Here is a 17,621-nt window from a genome sequence, read left to right on the forward strand (position 1 = left end):
GCACTTTTTTAGGCCCAATGTTGGCCGTCAATCAGTGTGCCGTACTCGTATAGTTGGGCCAATAGTCGGTGACTCAACGGGGTCACGCCGTTTTGTCACCAAATTAGTTTTAAATATTGATTATAAATATGTATGTTAGTCTGTAAGGTATTTATTGTACGGACCAAGTTGCCCGAAATAAATGAATTTATTATTATTATTATTAATAGAAGTTACATGTGGGTGAATTAACTAGCCATACATATATTCCAACAGTTTCCCTACCGTTGACCAGTTCTAGCCAATGCTACTAAGGTCCGCCTGTAATTACGGAGTAACCGAGTAATTAATATTTGTTAATGAATAAAATTAAACCTAAAACTTCACTCCCCACGCAACAGCTTAATTTGGTATTCTTTTTTTAAATGTAATATTTAATTTTCAATTTTACTACATTGTAAAGTTTCTTGAAGGATTTTAATTTTTAATTGATGCTCTTCCTCTGCCATCTCCATGCGTCTTCTATGCTCTTCGTCTTTCAAACCGTTTGAATGATTTATGATAGCCGTTCTGTAATCAGTGTCCTGTAAATAATAATTAATATACTTACTTTATGTAACTAAGAAAGCAAGTAGTACCCACCCTTTTTTAACTATTTAGTACCAGTTGCATGTAAAGCCACGATTATTTCTTTTTCACGCCGTTATATTCCGAGCTTCACTTGCAACTAACAAAGTAACTAACAAACAATGTAAGTAATCAAATCTTTTACCCACTTCTAATAGTTCAATGGACTTGAAATTTAGTATGTATAGAGCTCCGATGGCAATGAAATAATCGGCTACCTTTAACAAAAAGGGTGTAATAATATTTTTACAAAACTTAATTAAGTAAATAGGTAAGTAAGTACGTACCTTTTTACTTATTGTAATATTGGCTGACGAGCATTTTCTTTTCTTTGTACTGCTATTGTAAAATGCCTGCAAAGTGAAATTAATGAAATTGAAATGCAAAAAATATATCAGGCACATCTACCTATATCGGTTGGGATTAACTCAAAAATTTCAGGCATAGGCAAAGTAGCACAACAGTGGAAATCCTACTAATATTGTAAACATGGAATACCATCAGCCAGATCGAATAGATAGATTACGTAATCACCGACTTGATGTACCTGCAAACATCATTATTTTGTATTAAAGGTATTTTTTTATTGCTTGCTTGCATGCTTGCCTGCATGCTTGCCTGCATGCTTGCTTCTTTGTAATGGTAAAGGCAACGCATCTACAATGCCCCTGGTGTTGCGGGTGTCTATGGGCGGTGGTGATCTTGCTCTCATTTGCTCGCTTGTCATCCAGTTGTATATAAAAAAAGCAAATATAAAAATTACCTTATTTGGTGTAATCATGCACTTGTTTGGTTGAATTGTTGGATTGCTGGTATTAACTGTTGGCAGTTCCTGTAAAAAAATTGCATATTAAATAAATAACAATAGACAAACACTCAAAACAAGAACATTCAAAGGGCTCTGCTATAAACATCTATATCATCATAAACTTACCAATAATGGAGTATGTTCTGTATCCGCAGTATCAAATTGTTCATCAACAGTTTCTATTATGAATATATCTCTACCCTTAAAAAAGATGATAAATTATTTTTTATCGGCTAAGGTAAGTATATGGAACATGATTAGTACAAAGTTAATTGTGGTCATCAAATCATCCTAAAAGGTAATATTGTGATCTAACTAAATACATCTATTAGTATCAATATCACTGACCTGTGATGGACCTGGAACACATATATCCTCAGCATTTAATTTTTCATTTTCACTTGTTGATAAAATTGCATCCTGTGAAAATTTAAATGAATATAATTTTAAAAGCAGATATAAACCTAGCAGTTACCCTTCATATTCAAATGTTACTAACATATCCATCAGAATCAAATATATTGTGATCCTTTAAAAACTCCGCAGGATTTAACAAGTCTTTAATTTCTGTGGTGATATTGTCAGGCGTAGGTGGCCTTGTTCCACCACCTGTCTTACTCGCTGCTTTTTTAAAAGAACTATGGGTTTTCCTTGCACTCAATTTCATAGCCTTCCACTGGATTTGTAACTGACTTAACTCTCTGGGACGACAATTTATTTCATTGAAACTAAAAAAAAAAGTTTTTCTATTAATTAAGGTAATCTATACTATAGGTACTTATATTATGGGGAGTCCTCTGTGGAACTGTTCAAATTGTTGCCTGCGGCTAATTGCCACTACCGCACATTGCGGAACCGTTTGTCCTTCCATCAGCACCACCTTGATGGATGGCAGCACAACTTCTTCCGTCGTACGGCGAAGATCTGGAACCAGCTTACTGTGACAGTATTCCCATAGCGATACAACTTAGGGATTTTGAAAAAACAAGCTTGCCTATGCCGAAAAGAGTTGGCTACGCATTGAAATACACTTTGTCTTGCAAGTGACGCGGCAAAAACTAGTATGTAATAAAGAAAATAACAGATATCTCAATCTCACCTCTTGTAGACTTCATTCCACGCTTTATTTTTTGCTTTATTGGTATTCGTATTCCAGGATTTATTTTCAATAATGTGTGAATAATTTCTCAGAATACTGCAAAATAATCGCTACGAAACAAATAACTATATAAGTTAATTTATTATTTGAAGAATCTATCTACTTATAAAAGACAAAAATCACCAAGAAATATAAAATAGAAACCACGCGAAGACGACTGGTAATTTTTCACTATTTAATAAAAACAACTTACTTTTTCTTCTTCATCCCAATTTGACGAACGGATCCGCTTTTGACTCATTTTTTTCAATTTTAGTATTATTCCCGTACGTAATAACAAACAATGATGTTGAAGTTACCGCGTTTTTAAAAGGCTGACAATGCAAATATACATGTTCTGGTGGCCAGCGTCAGAACTAATTACCACTACACTTACACTATGCGGACTTTAACAAGAGTGAGCGAGATACACTACAAAACAGCGCCATGCCCGGCCGCATGTTATATTTGGTAACTTTCTACGTCGGATGTGGGTTCATACCACAGATTAAAGACATTTCTTGTTTTTTTTCTATGGTTCATTCCACGTTCATTCAATGACTCATTCTTTTATTTTTTTCTCACGCTGGGTTGCCATTGCTTACGTCATAGTCTAGGTTTAAGAAATGTTTAACTAATACCTCGCTAGTCCATGTTTATTAATACAAATTTTAAAACTGACTTAATACTGATTTAGTCAAGGAGTAACTAGTCCAAGTGTAAGTTCGGATTAAATTCGAATTAGATGTTTTTTATTAATAAGGCTGATAGAGTCGGAGATGTGTATTAGTTCCAATGATTCTTTGTGAAACTAATCACAAAGTGAATTGGAAAATGATAAGTCGCATTGAAACTTGATTTAAACAAGTAAAAATTTATTTATATATTTTTTTCCTTCACCAATAGTTAAAATAATATGGTTAGCGCCATTTTTTATGAATTATGAACACAAAATAAATTAAACAAGCAAAAATTGAAGCATAATCCTGTATATGAATAACCCGCAACCAATACTTCCACTCGTATGCACAATATTAGAAATTTTACGGCGTTATTAAATAACTAAATTTAATTAAATCCTAAAACAATAAAAAGTTTAGAATCATGAATAGGACTACATGTACAGGAAAAAATTGATGGTGTTTGTTTTATTGTGCATTGTTCATAAAACTTGTTAAGTTAAGACCCTTTATGAATATTGCCATTTTTCTATCCAATCAACTTAAGCTACCTATTATTAGAGCTTATTCTCAAATGTGAACTAAAAAGACATCGGAGTATGTAAGAGCCTGTCACCATCCTTCATAGAAGGGACGCCTAAGCCAGCCAAATTAATTAGCCAGTACATCTATCAAGCTGTCATAGTTCCGTTGACGTTAACGTTGGCGTTATCTCAATGATGAAATGTCAATAATTGAACGGCAGTAGCTCAGCTGCTCCCTTGGCGCAATTAGGAACGCTGAATTGAGAGTATAAGTAAATCGTTTGAAGTGGATTGTTTTCTGTATTTTATTTACTTTTACCTTTATTGTAGAGCAGTTTTCTGCAAACTATATGTGTTCAAGGTAACAGACTAGGAAAACGAAAAATTTTGAGACGTACACGATAAATGATTTACATCTGTGTAAGTATTTTTCTTCCGTCCGTCTATTTATAATAATAATCATTTATTTCAGACGAAACACAAGATCATCCATAATAATGTTAGTATTTAAAAGAACAATAAGTAAAATATAAAATATAAATAATAATTTTAAAATTTTCTTTGACATTGTTTGGTTTCTTTTGATTATTTGTGGTTTGATTAATTTGTTATTCTATTTAATTTGACATATTTGTTTTATTTAGTCAGGATTTATCTTTAGTTTATTAGGTAATGTGTATAATAAGTAAAAACTATACGACTATGTTAGTACGTACTTAATTAAAAAATAAATTACTATTTAGCTTTATGAATGAGTTACCTTATTTTTCGGAGGCACACCAACAGAACTAATGACCACGGTACACCAGTGAGCCGCGGCCGGCACACACTGCGAAAAACTGTTGTAGTGTAGAGGGTACACTTTAATGTGCAGGCATTATTTAAACAAATATGAAAATAGTTATTTGTGATACGAAGTTGATAAGTAAGGTTTTACTAATGAGTTGACGTGTGATAAACCCGAGCCGCAAGGCAAGGTTTTTCATCGTCACGAGTTTGTAAAACCTTGCCAACCGTGTCTCATACGACGTTTTTCACTACATTTGTGAGAAAATAGGCAATTAATAACACAAACTACTGAATAAATGATTTAAATTTGGATAGGGATTTTTTTTTAAATTTCAGCACTGGGTCTTGAATTTTTACAGTTATTCACAAAACAACTTCAATAAAGACCACGATATAAATTTTGGAAATTTCCAGGGGAGTTTTGTAAAATCCCGAAAATTTCAATTCCCGACCGAATAGTTTACGCGTGCGAAGCCGCGGGTAAAAGCTAGTAATGTTATAAAAAAATTACATCGTGACAAGTTTCTTGTGGCGTATTTCTTGGCAATTATTGTCCTTCTAAAAGAGGTGGCAGTATAAAAAAGTCACATGTAATGTAAAAGAGTTTTTTGGGGCCTACCTAGTAGAATGCATGTTTTAATTTTGAGTAAATCTGTAAGTCCTGTTTTATGGGTGGTTCCGTTCGTTCGTTTGTCCATAGAGAATGTTATGAAAGCTGTGCGCGGGGGGCGACACCAGCACATATCGCCATGAAAACATCAGTTCTCTTTATAGTTTGTCGCCATGACGGATCATGACATATTTATAATTACAAAATAACATGATATTAACATCGGTAGTAACGATAGAGCTATATTTCCAAAAAAAAAAATAGTATGATATTATGGCATCTTATGAACATTTAAAGGTCATTTATGACATTCAATGGTTTGTGCTAGTGCTACATCCTGACGGCAGAACATTGCGGTAATATTCCCTATTGACGGTTTAGCTTAAAGACTACTAGCGTTAGCAAGCTATAATTTTGCATGAGTTTATTTAATCTTCTCTTTGCCACGTGAAGAATCTGTCAAAAATATCAAGTCGCAGATGGCGCTATTTGAAAGTTACGTATATAATAAAATCACAGACTTATATGGACTAAAATTTTAAAATCATGGCAAGCAGCGTCGATGATCTGGAATAAAAATATCGGAAGCGAAGCTCAACGATACGTACATAAAATGTTTTAAATGATTTTATTTTTGTGATTTAGTAAACCTACTTACCTGTGATAGTTTTCCTTCTACAGTTTATACCAATATATACATACAATATCCTACTGTGTTTTTTTTGTATAGGTACCTGCCTAAAACAAAACAAAAACAACCATTTTGCTGGAAGGGGCATTTGACACTAAAAGTCAGTATTAGTAATTTATAAAATGGCCAGCCAAGTAAATTATTTATATCTATCCACCCAAAATCAAAGTTAGTTACCTAGGTAAGAAATTCAAGCTTACAGGAACTATGGGAATTTGAATCACGTTTTAGGCGTTTTTCTCAATAACTGAGAATTATATTCTAAAGAATAAAAGTGCTAGTTGGAGTCGAACACCTGTTTTTCTGTGATATTTGTATCATCTCATATTAATGCGAATACCTAATTCTAACTGACAGTACACACCAAACTATATTTCCCGCATTTCCCAATAACGTTGACTGACTGACTGACTGTTGATATATCAACGCACAGCCCAAACCAAGGACCTAGGGACTTGAAATTTTGCACATACTGGATACTGGGAATGGGAAAAAACGAGACTTATATAAGTAATCGATTCCGAGTGACCCTATCTCAGTAACTATAATAACTAGACTCTTCAAATTTGATACACAAATACGTATTATATTAATTAAAACGACGATTTGGACGACCACATGGCCTAATGGTTAGAGAACCTGACTACGAAGCTTGAGGTTCCGGGTTTGATTCCCGTGTCGGGGCAGATATTTGTATGAAAAATACGAATGTTTGTTCTCGGGTCTCGGGTGTTTAATATGTATTTAAGTATGTATCTATCTATATAATTCTATTTATCCGTTGCTTTGTACCCATAACACAATCTTTGCTAAGCTTACATTGGGACTAGGTATTCCCACGGGATAAGGGAAAAACGGGATTTATATTCAGTTCAAAAGGATACATTTTTTTACTGGTAGTAGAAAACTGAAATTTGGCATTTAGGTTCCTTGGGGATGTAGGAGAGCACTACAAAAGGATTTTCCGAAAATCTCACGGGAACAGGAAAAAACAGGATTTTGTAATAATAAAATAATGTCAACCAATAAACAATAAAACAAAAAAAAAACATGTCATGTAAATAATGTAGATGTAAACAATGTCATGTGTACAATCTTAAATTAAATTTGTTAATGATGAAATAAAAATCATAAAATCTATAAATAATGTCAATGGTAAAAGTCACTTGAAAATACTATTAATACTATTGCCTATTGCTCACCTTAGAAAATCTCTATGTATATACTTGTGTTTTCTGTACTGCTTACTGTGTTGGTGTGAAATAAAGAGTTATTGTAGTGTATTGTATAATCGATTCAATTGTATCATGACAAATAATATTCTTATACTATAATAGTAGATTGTTGCACCAAGCAGAAAGTTATTTATTATTGCACCGAGTGCCGATTTGGAACCCGAACGTCAGCGAGGGCTTTAAAAAGCACGACGGCAATAAATCACTTAAAGCGAGGTGCATAATCTGCTTTTTCATCCAACTATGCTTTAATTTCATCATAACCGCACTACACACCCAGCACAAAGCGGGACTTTTCTGCTCTAGAGCAGAAAAAATGTATGTAAATCCTTTATTGCATTGTTTTAGATTTTTTTTAATTGCACCACCAAAGAGGTAACACAAGTATTACTGTTTTAAAATTAGCCTGCATAGTATAAAAAAATCTAGTGTTAGGTTGGTCAACCTGACAGTCTTTTTGGAAATTTGACAGATAGCGTACAAAAAATTGTTGCTACGAGTGTCAAACTGAAAGTTCTTAGAAAATAAAAAACTGAGCAAACTAGCAAGTTATTAGTTTTATTATATCTTTTCAAAATAGTGTCCATTCACATTAATAAACCGCTGCATCCGATGGAACCACTGAGAAAAGCACTTAGCCCACTCGTCCTTAGGGGTCTCTTCGACGGCCTTTTGAAACGCACCCACTGCTTCCTCGGTGTTCATAAAAAGTTTTCCTCTAACTTTTTATTTTATTTTCGGGAATAAATAAAAATCGCAAGGTGCGAGGTCGGGGCTATAAGGCGGGTGACCCAGTAATTCTACGTCTAACGTCACTAAATAGTCGATCGTTCGCCTGTCGGCGCGCGAGCCCGGCGCCGTGCTGCGCGCGCTGGCGACGCGTTTCGGCCGGCCCGAGGTCGTGGTGCTGCGCGAGGTATCCGCGATGCGCGCGCTCCCAAAAGTCAGCGGTGAAGGTAAAGATTTCGCTATATTTGCCTGCCGCGTCCGTAACTGTATAGAAGTAGTACGTTTGCTCGAGCAGCAAGATTATTTGCGCTCGCCTGAACTTTTTCAAGCGCTTATTGCTAAAATTACACCACTGTTACGGACGCGGTGGATTCAGTACGCTGCATATCATGATGCCAATGGCGTTAGTAAACTAGAACTTTTTGCAGATTTTCTAGAGTACGAAGTAGATTTGCAGTCAAGGTACGGCGTTATTTTTGAGCCGTCTGCAGTCCCGACTGTGGCGCACGCCGCAGATAACAGGCAGCCCAAAGATCAAATTCATGCTGTTGTTGAAGGCCAGCGCGCTAAGTCCGCGTCATCAAGTAAGAGCCAGCCTTCAACGGCAGCATCGAACAACGTTTCTTGCTGCATTTTATGCGGTCAATTGCATAGTTTGGTTGACTGTAATAAATTTAAGCATATGTCAATCGATGACAGATGGCAGTTCGTCAAAAAGAATAGAGTCTGTCATCGTTGCCTAAAGTTAGGTTGGCATAGATTAAATTTTTGCAAGGCGAAAAGTCAATGTAGCATTGACGGCTGCACTTTCCGTCATCACGTATTGCTGCACAACCCGAATCTCGAGCGAGCCGCAACTGCACATGTCGGGGTGGAGGACGACGACGACCTGTCATCGTTGGCGGCCGCGCGCCGCGCCGAGCCCGCCGCCGCGCCTGTCGTTGTCGAGTCTTCTGCCGCGCCCTACAGCGCCAAACCTCAGTGTGATGAAGTGCTCACACATACGTCAACTTCGTTGACCTCCAGCGGTCCGTCTGATTTGCGACAGTTTTCACCTAGGCCGTTGCTGAAAGTAGTCGCGGTTACTGTGTCCGGCCCGTCTGGCAGCATAGACACCTACGCCCTACTAGATGACGGTGCCACAGCCACTTTCATTGACTCAGAAATCGCGGCCAAATTAGGTGTCACCGGTCCTCAGAAGACCATTCATTTGGATTGCGTGGGTGGCTTACGAAAGGAGACGACGGCGCAGTACGTCGATTTTCATGTGAAAGGTCGCAGCTCAAACGAGATTCATTTCGTTCGCAGGGCTAGGGCAATCGCAGGTCTAGGTGCCGCCGGTCAGTGTGTTCGACAGCAGAGCGTAGCCAAATACCCTTACCTTTCCGACATTGCCGATGAGTTTTGCTATGGTGACGTAAAGCCTACTATTATTATCGGTATCGATAACTGGTACCTCACTGTGGCAAAGGCTATAAGAAATGGTAGCAAAACTCAGCCGGTCGCTATTCGCACAGCTCTAGGTTGGGTTTTATTCGGTTTTGGCTGTAGTACGACCGCACCGGTTGACTTTGTCAACCACACTTCCCTTTGCGAAACCGAGCTCGGGCATTCGTGCGATCGTTCAGAGTTAGAGCTGTTAATTCGAGAACAATATAAACTCGACTCTATCGGCATCTCCAAGCATGAAATTCGCTGCGCTAACGACGACCGCGCCGTTGAGATTGTCGAACGCTCAGCTAGCCGGTTGCACGACGGTCGGTTTCAAGTAGGGTTGCTTTGGAAGTCTGACAAATTATTAGTACCTGACAGTTACAAACTAGCTTTTTCTAGATTTTTAAATCTAGAGAGAAAGATGATCAAAGACCCTGCCTATGCGCAAAGGTACCGACAGAACATACACGACATGCTTCGGAAGGACTATGCTGAACTGTGCACGGAAGTGTACAACGCCAAGTCAGTAGTTTGGTACTTGCCTCACTTTGGCGTAGTCAATCCGAATAAACCAGGTAAGTTGCGTGTCGTGCATGACGCTGCGGCAAAGTCGCAGGGCTCTTCACTAAACTCGTTTTTATTGACGGGCCCAGACCTATTGCAACCCCTTCTGGGAATTTTATTTCGGTTTCGGGAAGGGAGAGTCGCATTAACCGCTGATATTCGCGAAATGTTTCCACAAATAAAAATTAAACTTGAAGATCGAGATGCTCAACGGTTTTTGTGGCGCGACAACCCAACCGAGCCGATAAAGGTCTACCGGATGTCGTCAATGATTTTCGGTGCCGCGTCTAGTCCTTTTACAGCTTTGTACATTAAAAATAAAAATGCCACCGAATTTCAGGACAGCTACCCTGATGCAGCCAAAGCCATCGTTCTCGATCATTACATGGACGATTATATGGGCAGTCTAGATACGACAGAGCAGGCGGCACGCCTAGCTGCTGATATCTACGCTGTCCATAAAAACGCGGGCTTTGAGATGCGCAGTTGGGTTTCAAACGACCTCGAAGCACTGTCGTTGTTGCCGAAGGAGAGTTTGCTAGAGTTGCCTGTAGCAAACGCTAGTTTAGGAGTAGATTTAGGTAGTCTAGCAACGCCTGTTCGCACTTTAGGTCTTATATGGAGGCCCGCCGCCGATACTATCGGTTTTAATACCGGTGTAACGGAACAGGAGTTGCCCAAAAGGTTCACAAAACGTGAAGTGCTAGCGCACGTCATGCGAATTTACGACCCACTCGGCATCCTTGCGCCAATCGTTGTAAGAGGCCGTATTATGTTTCAAAATGCATGGCACAAAGGTCTCGACTGGGACGAGAAGCTCTCTCAAAGCGATACTGCCGCGTGGAGCCTCTGGTTTGAGGATTTATTGTCAATCTCCGACTTGCAGATCCCGCGCTGGTACTCCTTGAACGAGCTTCAAGTAGAGAAATGCGAACTTCACATATTTGCAGACTCTAGTGAATCTGCCTATGCCGCAGTTGCGTACTGGCGATTTCTTTATACTAACGGCTCTGTGAAACTCGCACTAATCTGTAGTAAAGTACGTGTAGCGCCTTTAAAACCAGTATCCATACCACGTTTAGAGCTCCAAGGCGCTCTTATTGCAGCACGCCTTGCGACGTCGATCTGTGAAGCACACCGATTAAAGGCATCGCGAAGAGTCTTTTGGTCTGACTCCATGACCGTTCTAGGTTGGCTTCGCAGTGACGCACGTTCTTTTAAACCTTTTGTTGCACACAGAGTGGGCGAAATTCTTGAGACTACTAATGTCAAAGAGTGGCACTGGGTGCCCAGTCACTTAAACGTAGCGGACGACGCGACTCGATTGAAACGCACGGCGCTAACTCAAGAATGTCGCTGGATCTCAGGCCCTGAATTCCTGCTCTCTTCGGATTGGCCCAGCGAACCGCACGTTGCCCAGACCCTTGGCCAAGACGAATTGAAGCCATCTTTTGTAGTGAATTTTATTAGTTATGTGAACATTGCAGCACCAATTTCAGCCACCCCACGACGTTTTAGCTCTTGGTTTAGGTTGGTGCGTGCCACCGCTGTAGCACATCGCTATTTAACATTACTTCGTAAGCGTAGTCGCCGTCAAAGGGGTTTAGACGTAGCTAACTTAGTACGATGTGAGGGGGGTTTGTGCACCTTTATGTTTCAGCCCATGAACGCCTCATCGCAGGCACCACCCCTGGTAGAGTCTGACGTGTTGACCGCAGGCGACATTCGCCTGGCAGAGGTACACGTTCTTCGACAGTCTCAGCTGGACTCGTTTTCGGATGAAGTAGCGCGCCTACGTACTCAAACTGGCCAACACCTGCCACGTACCAGTCGTCTAGCCAAAAGAGCCCCCGTAATGGGTGATGATGGTTTACTCCGACGGTCCAGTCGCATCGCTGCAGCTTCTGGAGTATCCGAGGATATTAAACACCCTGTCGTCCTCGACGGTAGACACCCTTCTGTTCGCCTTCTTGTGGAGCACCATCACCGTCGCGCCGCCCACGCCAACACAGAGACTGTCGTTAACGAACTTCGACAGCAATATCACTTACTCAGCCTACGAGAAACTGTCCGATCCGTTGCCTTTAAATGTCAACTATGTCGCATACGTCGTACATACATTCCAGCCGCCAATCGGAAATTTACCTGAAGCCCGGCTGGCCCATCACCGACGTCCGTTTACCTTCGTCGGACTTGATTATTTCGGCCCAATTCAAGTCGCAGTTGGCCGCAGGCGAGAGAAGAGATACGTCGCTCTGTTCACTTGTCTAGTCGTTCGCGCCATACACCTGGAAGTTGTTCAAAGTCTGTCTGCTGACGCAGCGATTATGGCCCTGCGGCGTTTTGTTGCTAGAAGGGGGACACCTACAGAGATATGGTCAGACAATGGGACCGCCTTTGTTGGTGCCAACAGGGAGCTGTGGACACTCTACGCGAGCGCCACTTCTAACTACGCAGCTAATGAGAAGATCAATTGGCGATTCCTGCCACCATCAGCTCCATTCATGGGTGGAGCCTGGGAGCGGCTCGTGCGCAATGTCAGGACTGCTCTTCGAGTTACCCTCACCGAGCGCGCACCGTCAGACGAGGTACTGCGCACCCTGCTGGCTGAGGCTGAGGCGCTGGTGAATGCGCGGCCGCTCACGCACGTGTCTTCCGATTCCACCAGCGAAGAGGCTCTCACCCCTGCCCACTTCCTGCTTGGCTCGTCATCTGGTCGACCGATTCCTGCGACGATGACGGAAGCAGATCTGCTGAGCAGGAGCAGCTGGCGCAGAGCAATGCGGTTGACGGATCACTTTTGGCGACGCTGGGTCCGTGAATATCTACCTACTCTAGTACCGAGATCAAGCAACGGAGAAGCTCCCAGCATAGCAGTAGGAGATCTGGTCCTCATTGCCGATGGCAATTTGCCTCGAGGATCATGGCCCAGAGGACGAGTGACGGCGTTGTTCCCTGGCAGAGACGGCATAGTCAGAGTGGCGGACGTGGCAACCACAGCAGGCGTGCTTCGTCGCCCCCTTAAAAAGTTAGTTCGGATCCCGGCTAACTAAAAGAGGGAGAAATGTGCCGAAGGCACAACCTTTTTTATGTGAATTTATGTTTTTATACTTTTTTTACCAATTTTGAATAATTTTGTATGTTCTATTTGTCAGTCTAATTAAAGATACGTACGAGTTAACACGTGTTTTGCATTTAGTAGGCTCGCAGACCCTTAAGGCCCAGTTTTAGCCCTTAAGGCACCAGACCGTAACAATGAAACTACCGTGAGACTCACTCATTTTAAATGATATTGTAACGGATAACTCGCGTCTTAAACTAAGTTTAGCTCGACATGTTTCGGGCTATTTTGTAGCCCTTCTTCTCAGGAGCACGCGACTCGGCGGCTGCAGCAACACGCGCTACGCGCCACCGCTCTGCTCGCGCGACTGCCCGACGAAACTAACACCGGCGAGTCATTTTTATTGTCAATGTCTAATGTAGGGTAGCACACAACACTAACAACATCGCTCCGTAAAGGCACGTTCACACCAACCGATGACGCAGCACGAGTATTTAATACTGTTTTCTAACTCGGGGGTACCGACCAACCGCAATCCCGGTTAAAATCCGGATGACGATGACGACTAATCTCAATGGGTTTTACGGTCATCCCGTAAAACCCATATCGAAAATACAAACTGAAATATAGATGCATAGAAAAACCAGAAAAATAAGACCAGCGCTGGGAATCGAACCCAGGTCCAGGTCCAGATTGCTGACAATCCGTGCCACATGCTATACCACTACACCGCCACTGGACAGTGATACAGACACGTATTTCTCCTATGCACCACATATCTCGGCTTGTTTTTTTTCTTGACTATTGACTATACTATAATGACAGTGGACGGCAAAGACTTTTGTGATGACCTCGGCATATCCAAACATCCAAAAATCTTCACAAACTTTCACATTTATAATATTAGTAGGGAGGATTACTCAAATAGTTATTTTTGCAACAAGAGAGCAAAGTTGGTTTTTGTTGCGTGTTGATTTTGAATCTCGAGTAAGCGAAGGATTCTTTAATTGAATCACGAGCGTCAGCGAGTGATTCTAGGTTAGAATCCGGAGAGCAGCAAGGGATTCAAATACACGAGATGCAAAAAAACTTTGGTCTCGTGTGACATATACAATTTTTCAGCGAGAACATAATTTAAATGTAACATAAGATGAAGCAAAATGATTTTGCTCACTGATTTCTCATAGCAAAACCTGCTTGAGGGCTGAGGTGAAAATTTATTTGCCTATGCGTTCCTTTTTATTTTTAAACATAATTACCTATAACGGCTATGTATATCATTTTATATTTAGAATACCTACTATTAAAACAATTGAACTAAAGTAACTTAAATATACAGATGATAAGACGTTGCAGCAAAAGAACGAAACTAGCTCACACATAATATAGGTCTGAATAACGTAACTTCAATTAAGAGTACAAAGATGCACCCAAGTCACGTCGTAGACGGTAAGAAAGCAAGTAATAAAACCTCACAATAAAAATAAAATAACAGAAGATAACAAGAGATTTTCAACAATAGGATGCAGTAACAGCGGCCGGTGAAAAGGTTGTAAGGAAAAAATATTTTCTCTGAATGTTATGTTCTCGTTTAGCTTCTCGTTTGGCTTCCATTGTAGCTGTTGGAAATGCGCTTTGCTCGCCATTTTCAGTGATAAATAAGTTTTGGTAGGCTGGGAAGGCTAAATTGACGTATTTCTACAGTACTAGCAGTTTTACTCAATTGATGTATTTACGAGTGTTATATTGTTACATTTTTAGACTTGCAAACTACGATTTAATTTGTATTTTTAAAATGTTGTAAGTACCTATTTAGTATTCGATTTTTTTCTAGAGAGCTCTGAAAAGCTAACTTGCACTAAAAATGTATTGCACTGCACCTAGAGCTATAAATAAATTTATAACAAAGCTTGTAATTTTTTCCATTTTCAAATTGAAAAATCGTTATTTATATATACATATAAGTAACAACAATAATTTGACAAATGACTAGGACTATAAACAGTTTATATCATATGTTCAGAACGCATCCATAACGCCACTAACGGTGCGAAGATTCAAACTTCGGCGGCGGTTAGAACTGACAGGCGATTGGCGCGTCTAACGAACAATTCAAATATAATCACCGGATCGAACGCATCTCGAACTGTCTGCATTTAATATTGTACCTTTATCTCAAAAATTAAACATCTTTAAGTTAACTACAATTTTTGTTAAAGAAGAACCCTAGATACTTCTAACCTTCAAGAACCTAGGCGCAAATATCATAAAAAGGCCCAGCAAGCTCGTGCTCTTAGATGAATGATTGGTCTCGCGCGCTCGCTCGACTAGATACCGCCGGCGTACTTGTCAAATGCGGCAACAAATAGTACGCCGAATTCGGCGTACCCGAGCCCGAGGCGAGTCAGTCGCGTTGCAAACTGCGTAAGGTGCATGTACCGAATGTTTTGTTAAATTTTGGTCATAAACCGAAGTAAAATGCCAGTTTGCGCAGTGAAACTGTTTAAAAATAATACTACAAGAAATAAGAAGGACACTGGGATCACGTACCATCAGTAAATATCGTATAATTTCGAAATTACAAAATAAAATAACATGAACCCTGAACATTCTGTGTTGCCGCGTACACAAGAATCAAATTCCCCGTGGTTGAGATTTTAATAAATTGAATTTTATTGTTATCATTATTAAATGATGATAAAAATAAATTAAATTTTATTGTTATCATCATTAAATGATGATAAATTTTAATAACTTATTTTATTTAAGTATCTAACGTAATTATTATATATACATAACCTAGTTCTATATTATTTTATGTTTATCTTTGTGATATATTATTATACACTGAAGGTGTATAAATTGTTACCGGACACTATTTAATTAAGGGGTGAATGGGTGTGTGTGAAAATTAAAATGTTTTTCGTCTTCCCATTCAAAAAGCCCAATCAGCTGATTTACTTAGGTATTATGGGAAACGAAAAAAAATTTTTTTTTCGTATTTCTACCCATTTTCCTGAAATGTTAACTTTTTACCCGACTGTCCGAAGGAGGGTTATGTTTTTCAAGCGTATGTATGTATGCATCTAGTATGTATATTTTGTAAACATTTTTTTTTATTTTAGTCTTAATTAACCTGTACATTATATTAGGTTTAACTATAGGTGCAACGTGTTATCTTAACTACGCAAAACTTCTTAGTTGGTGACTCAGTCCATGAATTTTTAGTGTTGATGTTTCGAGTAAACGAATGCTATCTGGAGATTGGCTAGAAACATAATAACTCGATTGATTTGTAGATGGCATAAATCGTCTACGTTATGTTCCGGACGAACGCTGAATTCCAACGATATTGGCTTTATTTCTTCTGAGTTGTTAGTACCTACTTATGTATTTTATTTCGAGTAAGTGTGCATTACATTCATTTATTTCGAATAGTATGATCATTATTAGAAATACCTAAGTAGGAAAAAGACTGTGCACTATTGTACCTATAATGGTTTACAGAAAGCATGTATCTGTGCAGAGATAAACCTTTTTGAAAATGTTTTATTGTAAAATATAGCACCAGTTTTGATTTTGACTATGGAACCCTTACATAAGACTCATAGATGGTCGAAACACGGACAGGAAAACGCAGTTTCTAAGCCCAATTCACAATTATCAATCGTGACTTTGACAGCAAAATGATTCTTTAACGTTTCTCAAATCTTTTTATCCTGCTACTTATAAATTTAATTATGAAGCTTTTTATAAATAGAAAAAAGTTGCAGTTAAAAGTGTTTGTTTTAGTAAGTACCTCGCACACATTTTATGTCGGGCGCCGCCCGACAAGTATTTTTCTGAGCTATGTTAAATCAACAGAGGGCTTATCCAGGGCTACTTTGAATATCTTAGAGACGAGTCTCGTTCAGTATTCCATCTGCCTTTCTCTTATATTTCTACTTGGATTGAAACAACGCTGCTTCGTAAAGGTGGATAAGTATTAAAGATCTTGCAATTTAAGCGTACGTACGGCAAACTGACAAACTAGATAGTGTTCATTCAGTTTACTAAAGCTGATCCGCGAATATTAAAGAGATCTAGTGAATAATAAAACTACTTCGTAGTAGGTAGGTAGATACTAATAGCTTTAGACTCATCATTAAATTCTGCACCTACCTGTTATTTTCTCGGAGAGTGACTTCAATTTCATAAGAAGTGGTAGGGTTATAAATATTATAAATCCGAAGGGTTGTCTCGCAAATCTTGCCGAAAATAATGTGATTAATGTTGTTTTTTTTTTAAGAAATGTACTCATTTGCTTGGTTAATAAAATTAAATGTGCTCCATGTAAAGGAGACCAATCTAAATAACTGGTCAAAACTTCTAGTCATATCCAAACTGCCATACCTTTGGCTTTTCTGCAATGCTTTGTATTGTAGCAATGTGTTAAAGTGTTTTGAAATATGAAATTCTCCAGTTTTTTTTATAAATACACCCTGCTGCTTACCTGAAACGCACAATTTATTTATATCTATTAAACGACGGCGTAATTTTTTAGGTTTATATTATTATTTAGATATTTATAAATGATCTAGAAAATGGTTTAATACTAGTAGATCCCTCAATCTTGTTGCAATTATGTCACAAAATGGGGTGGGACAAATTACTATGTTAAAATTATTAATTTGAGCCCAAGCTGAAACGGAGGCCAAGCGAAAGCTCCGTCAAAAAGACAAACTTTTTCTCACAACATAGTAATGTACTATA

General features: G+C 39.1%; 2 protein-coding genes across 4 annotated transcripts; one reads left to right on the forward strand and one right to left on the reverse strand.

The window, feature by feature from the left end:
- Positions 1-409: 409 nt before the first annotated feature.
- Positions 410-2,397, reverse strand: LOC141439145 (uncharacterized). Of its 3 annotated transcripts, none has more exons than XM_074103302.1 (6): positions 1,914-2,397; positions 1,763-1,834; positions 1,541-1,615; positions 1,370-1,438; positions 894-959; positions 410-563 (listed from the first exon to the last, which is right to left on the reverse strand). In XM_074103302.1, exons 1-6 carry the CDS (start codon positions 2,079-2,081, stop codon positions 414-416), a joined length of 600 nt encoding a protein of 199 aa, XP_073959403.1. In that variant the 5' UTR covers positions 2,082-2,397; the 3' UTR covers positions 410-413. The 3 variants fall into 3 exon arrangements, with proteins under 3 accessions (XP_073959403.1, XP_073959409.1, XP_073959416.1); XM_074103308.1 differs by having other exon boundaries at positions 1,541-1,610; positions 1,914-2,000; XM_074103315.1 differs by having other exon boundaries at positions 1,541-1,610; positions 1,763-1,991.
- Positions 2,398-5,968: 3,571 nt separating this feature from the next.
- LOC141438607 (uncharacterized) lies at positions 5,969-12,861 on the forward strand. Its single transcript, XM_074102852.1, has 5 exons — positions 5,969-5,980; positions 7,905-9,819; positions 10,006-11,282; positions 11,469-11,604; positions 11,696-12,861. Exons 1-5 carry the CDS (start codon positions 5,969-5,971, stop codon positions 12,859-12,861), a joined length of 4,506 nt encoding a protein of 1,501 aa, XP_073958953.1.
- The last annotated feature ends 4,760 nt before the right edge of the window (positions 12,862-17,621 follow it).

Source organism: Choristoneura fumiferana, chromosome Z (genome assembly GCF_025370935.1).
Source record: "Choristoneura fumiferana chromosome Z, NRCan_CFum_1, whole genome shotgun sequence".
In the NCBI taxonomy this organism is placed as follows: Eukaryota; Metazoa; Arthropoda; class Insecta; order Lepidoptera; family Tortricidae; genus Choristoneura; species Choristoneura fumiferana.

Excerpts from the sequence above, each read along its gene's own strand:
- LOC141439145 (XM_074103302.1), bottom strand. The coding sequence starts at position 2,081 with ATGAAATTGAGTGCAAGGAAAACCCATAGTTCTTTTAAAAAAGCAGCG. Across the intron at positions 1,835-1,913 it reads TATTTGATTCTGATGGATAT|GATGCAATTTTATCAACAAG; the intron begins GTTAGTAACATT and ends AAATTTTCACAG. Across the intron at positions 1,616-1,762 it reads GTGTTCCAGGTCCATCACAG|GGTAGAGATATATTCATAAT; the intron begins GTCAGTGATATT and ends ATCTTTTTTAAG.
- LOC141438607 (XM_074102852.1), top strand. Across the intron at positions 9,820-10,005 it reads AGTCAATCCGAATAAACCAG|ATCGAGATGCTCAACGGTTT; the intron begins GTAAGTTGCGTG and ends TTAAACTTGAAG. Across the intron at positions 11,605-11,695 it reads GGATGAAGTAGCGCGCCTAC|TCGCATCGCTGCAGCTTCTG; the intron begins GTACTCAAACTG and ends CCGACGGTCCAG.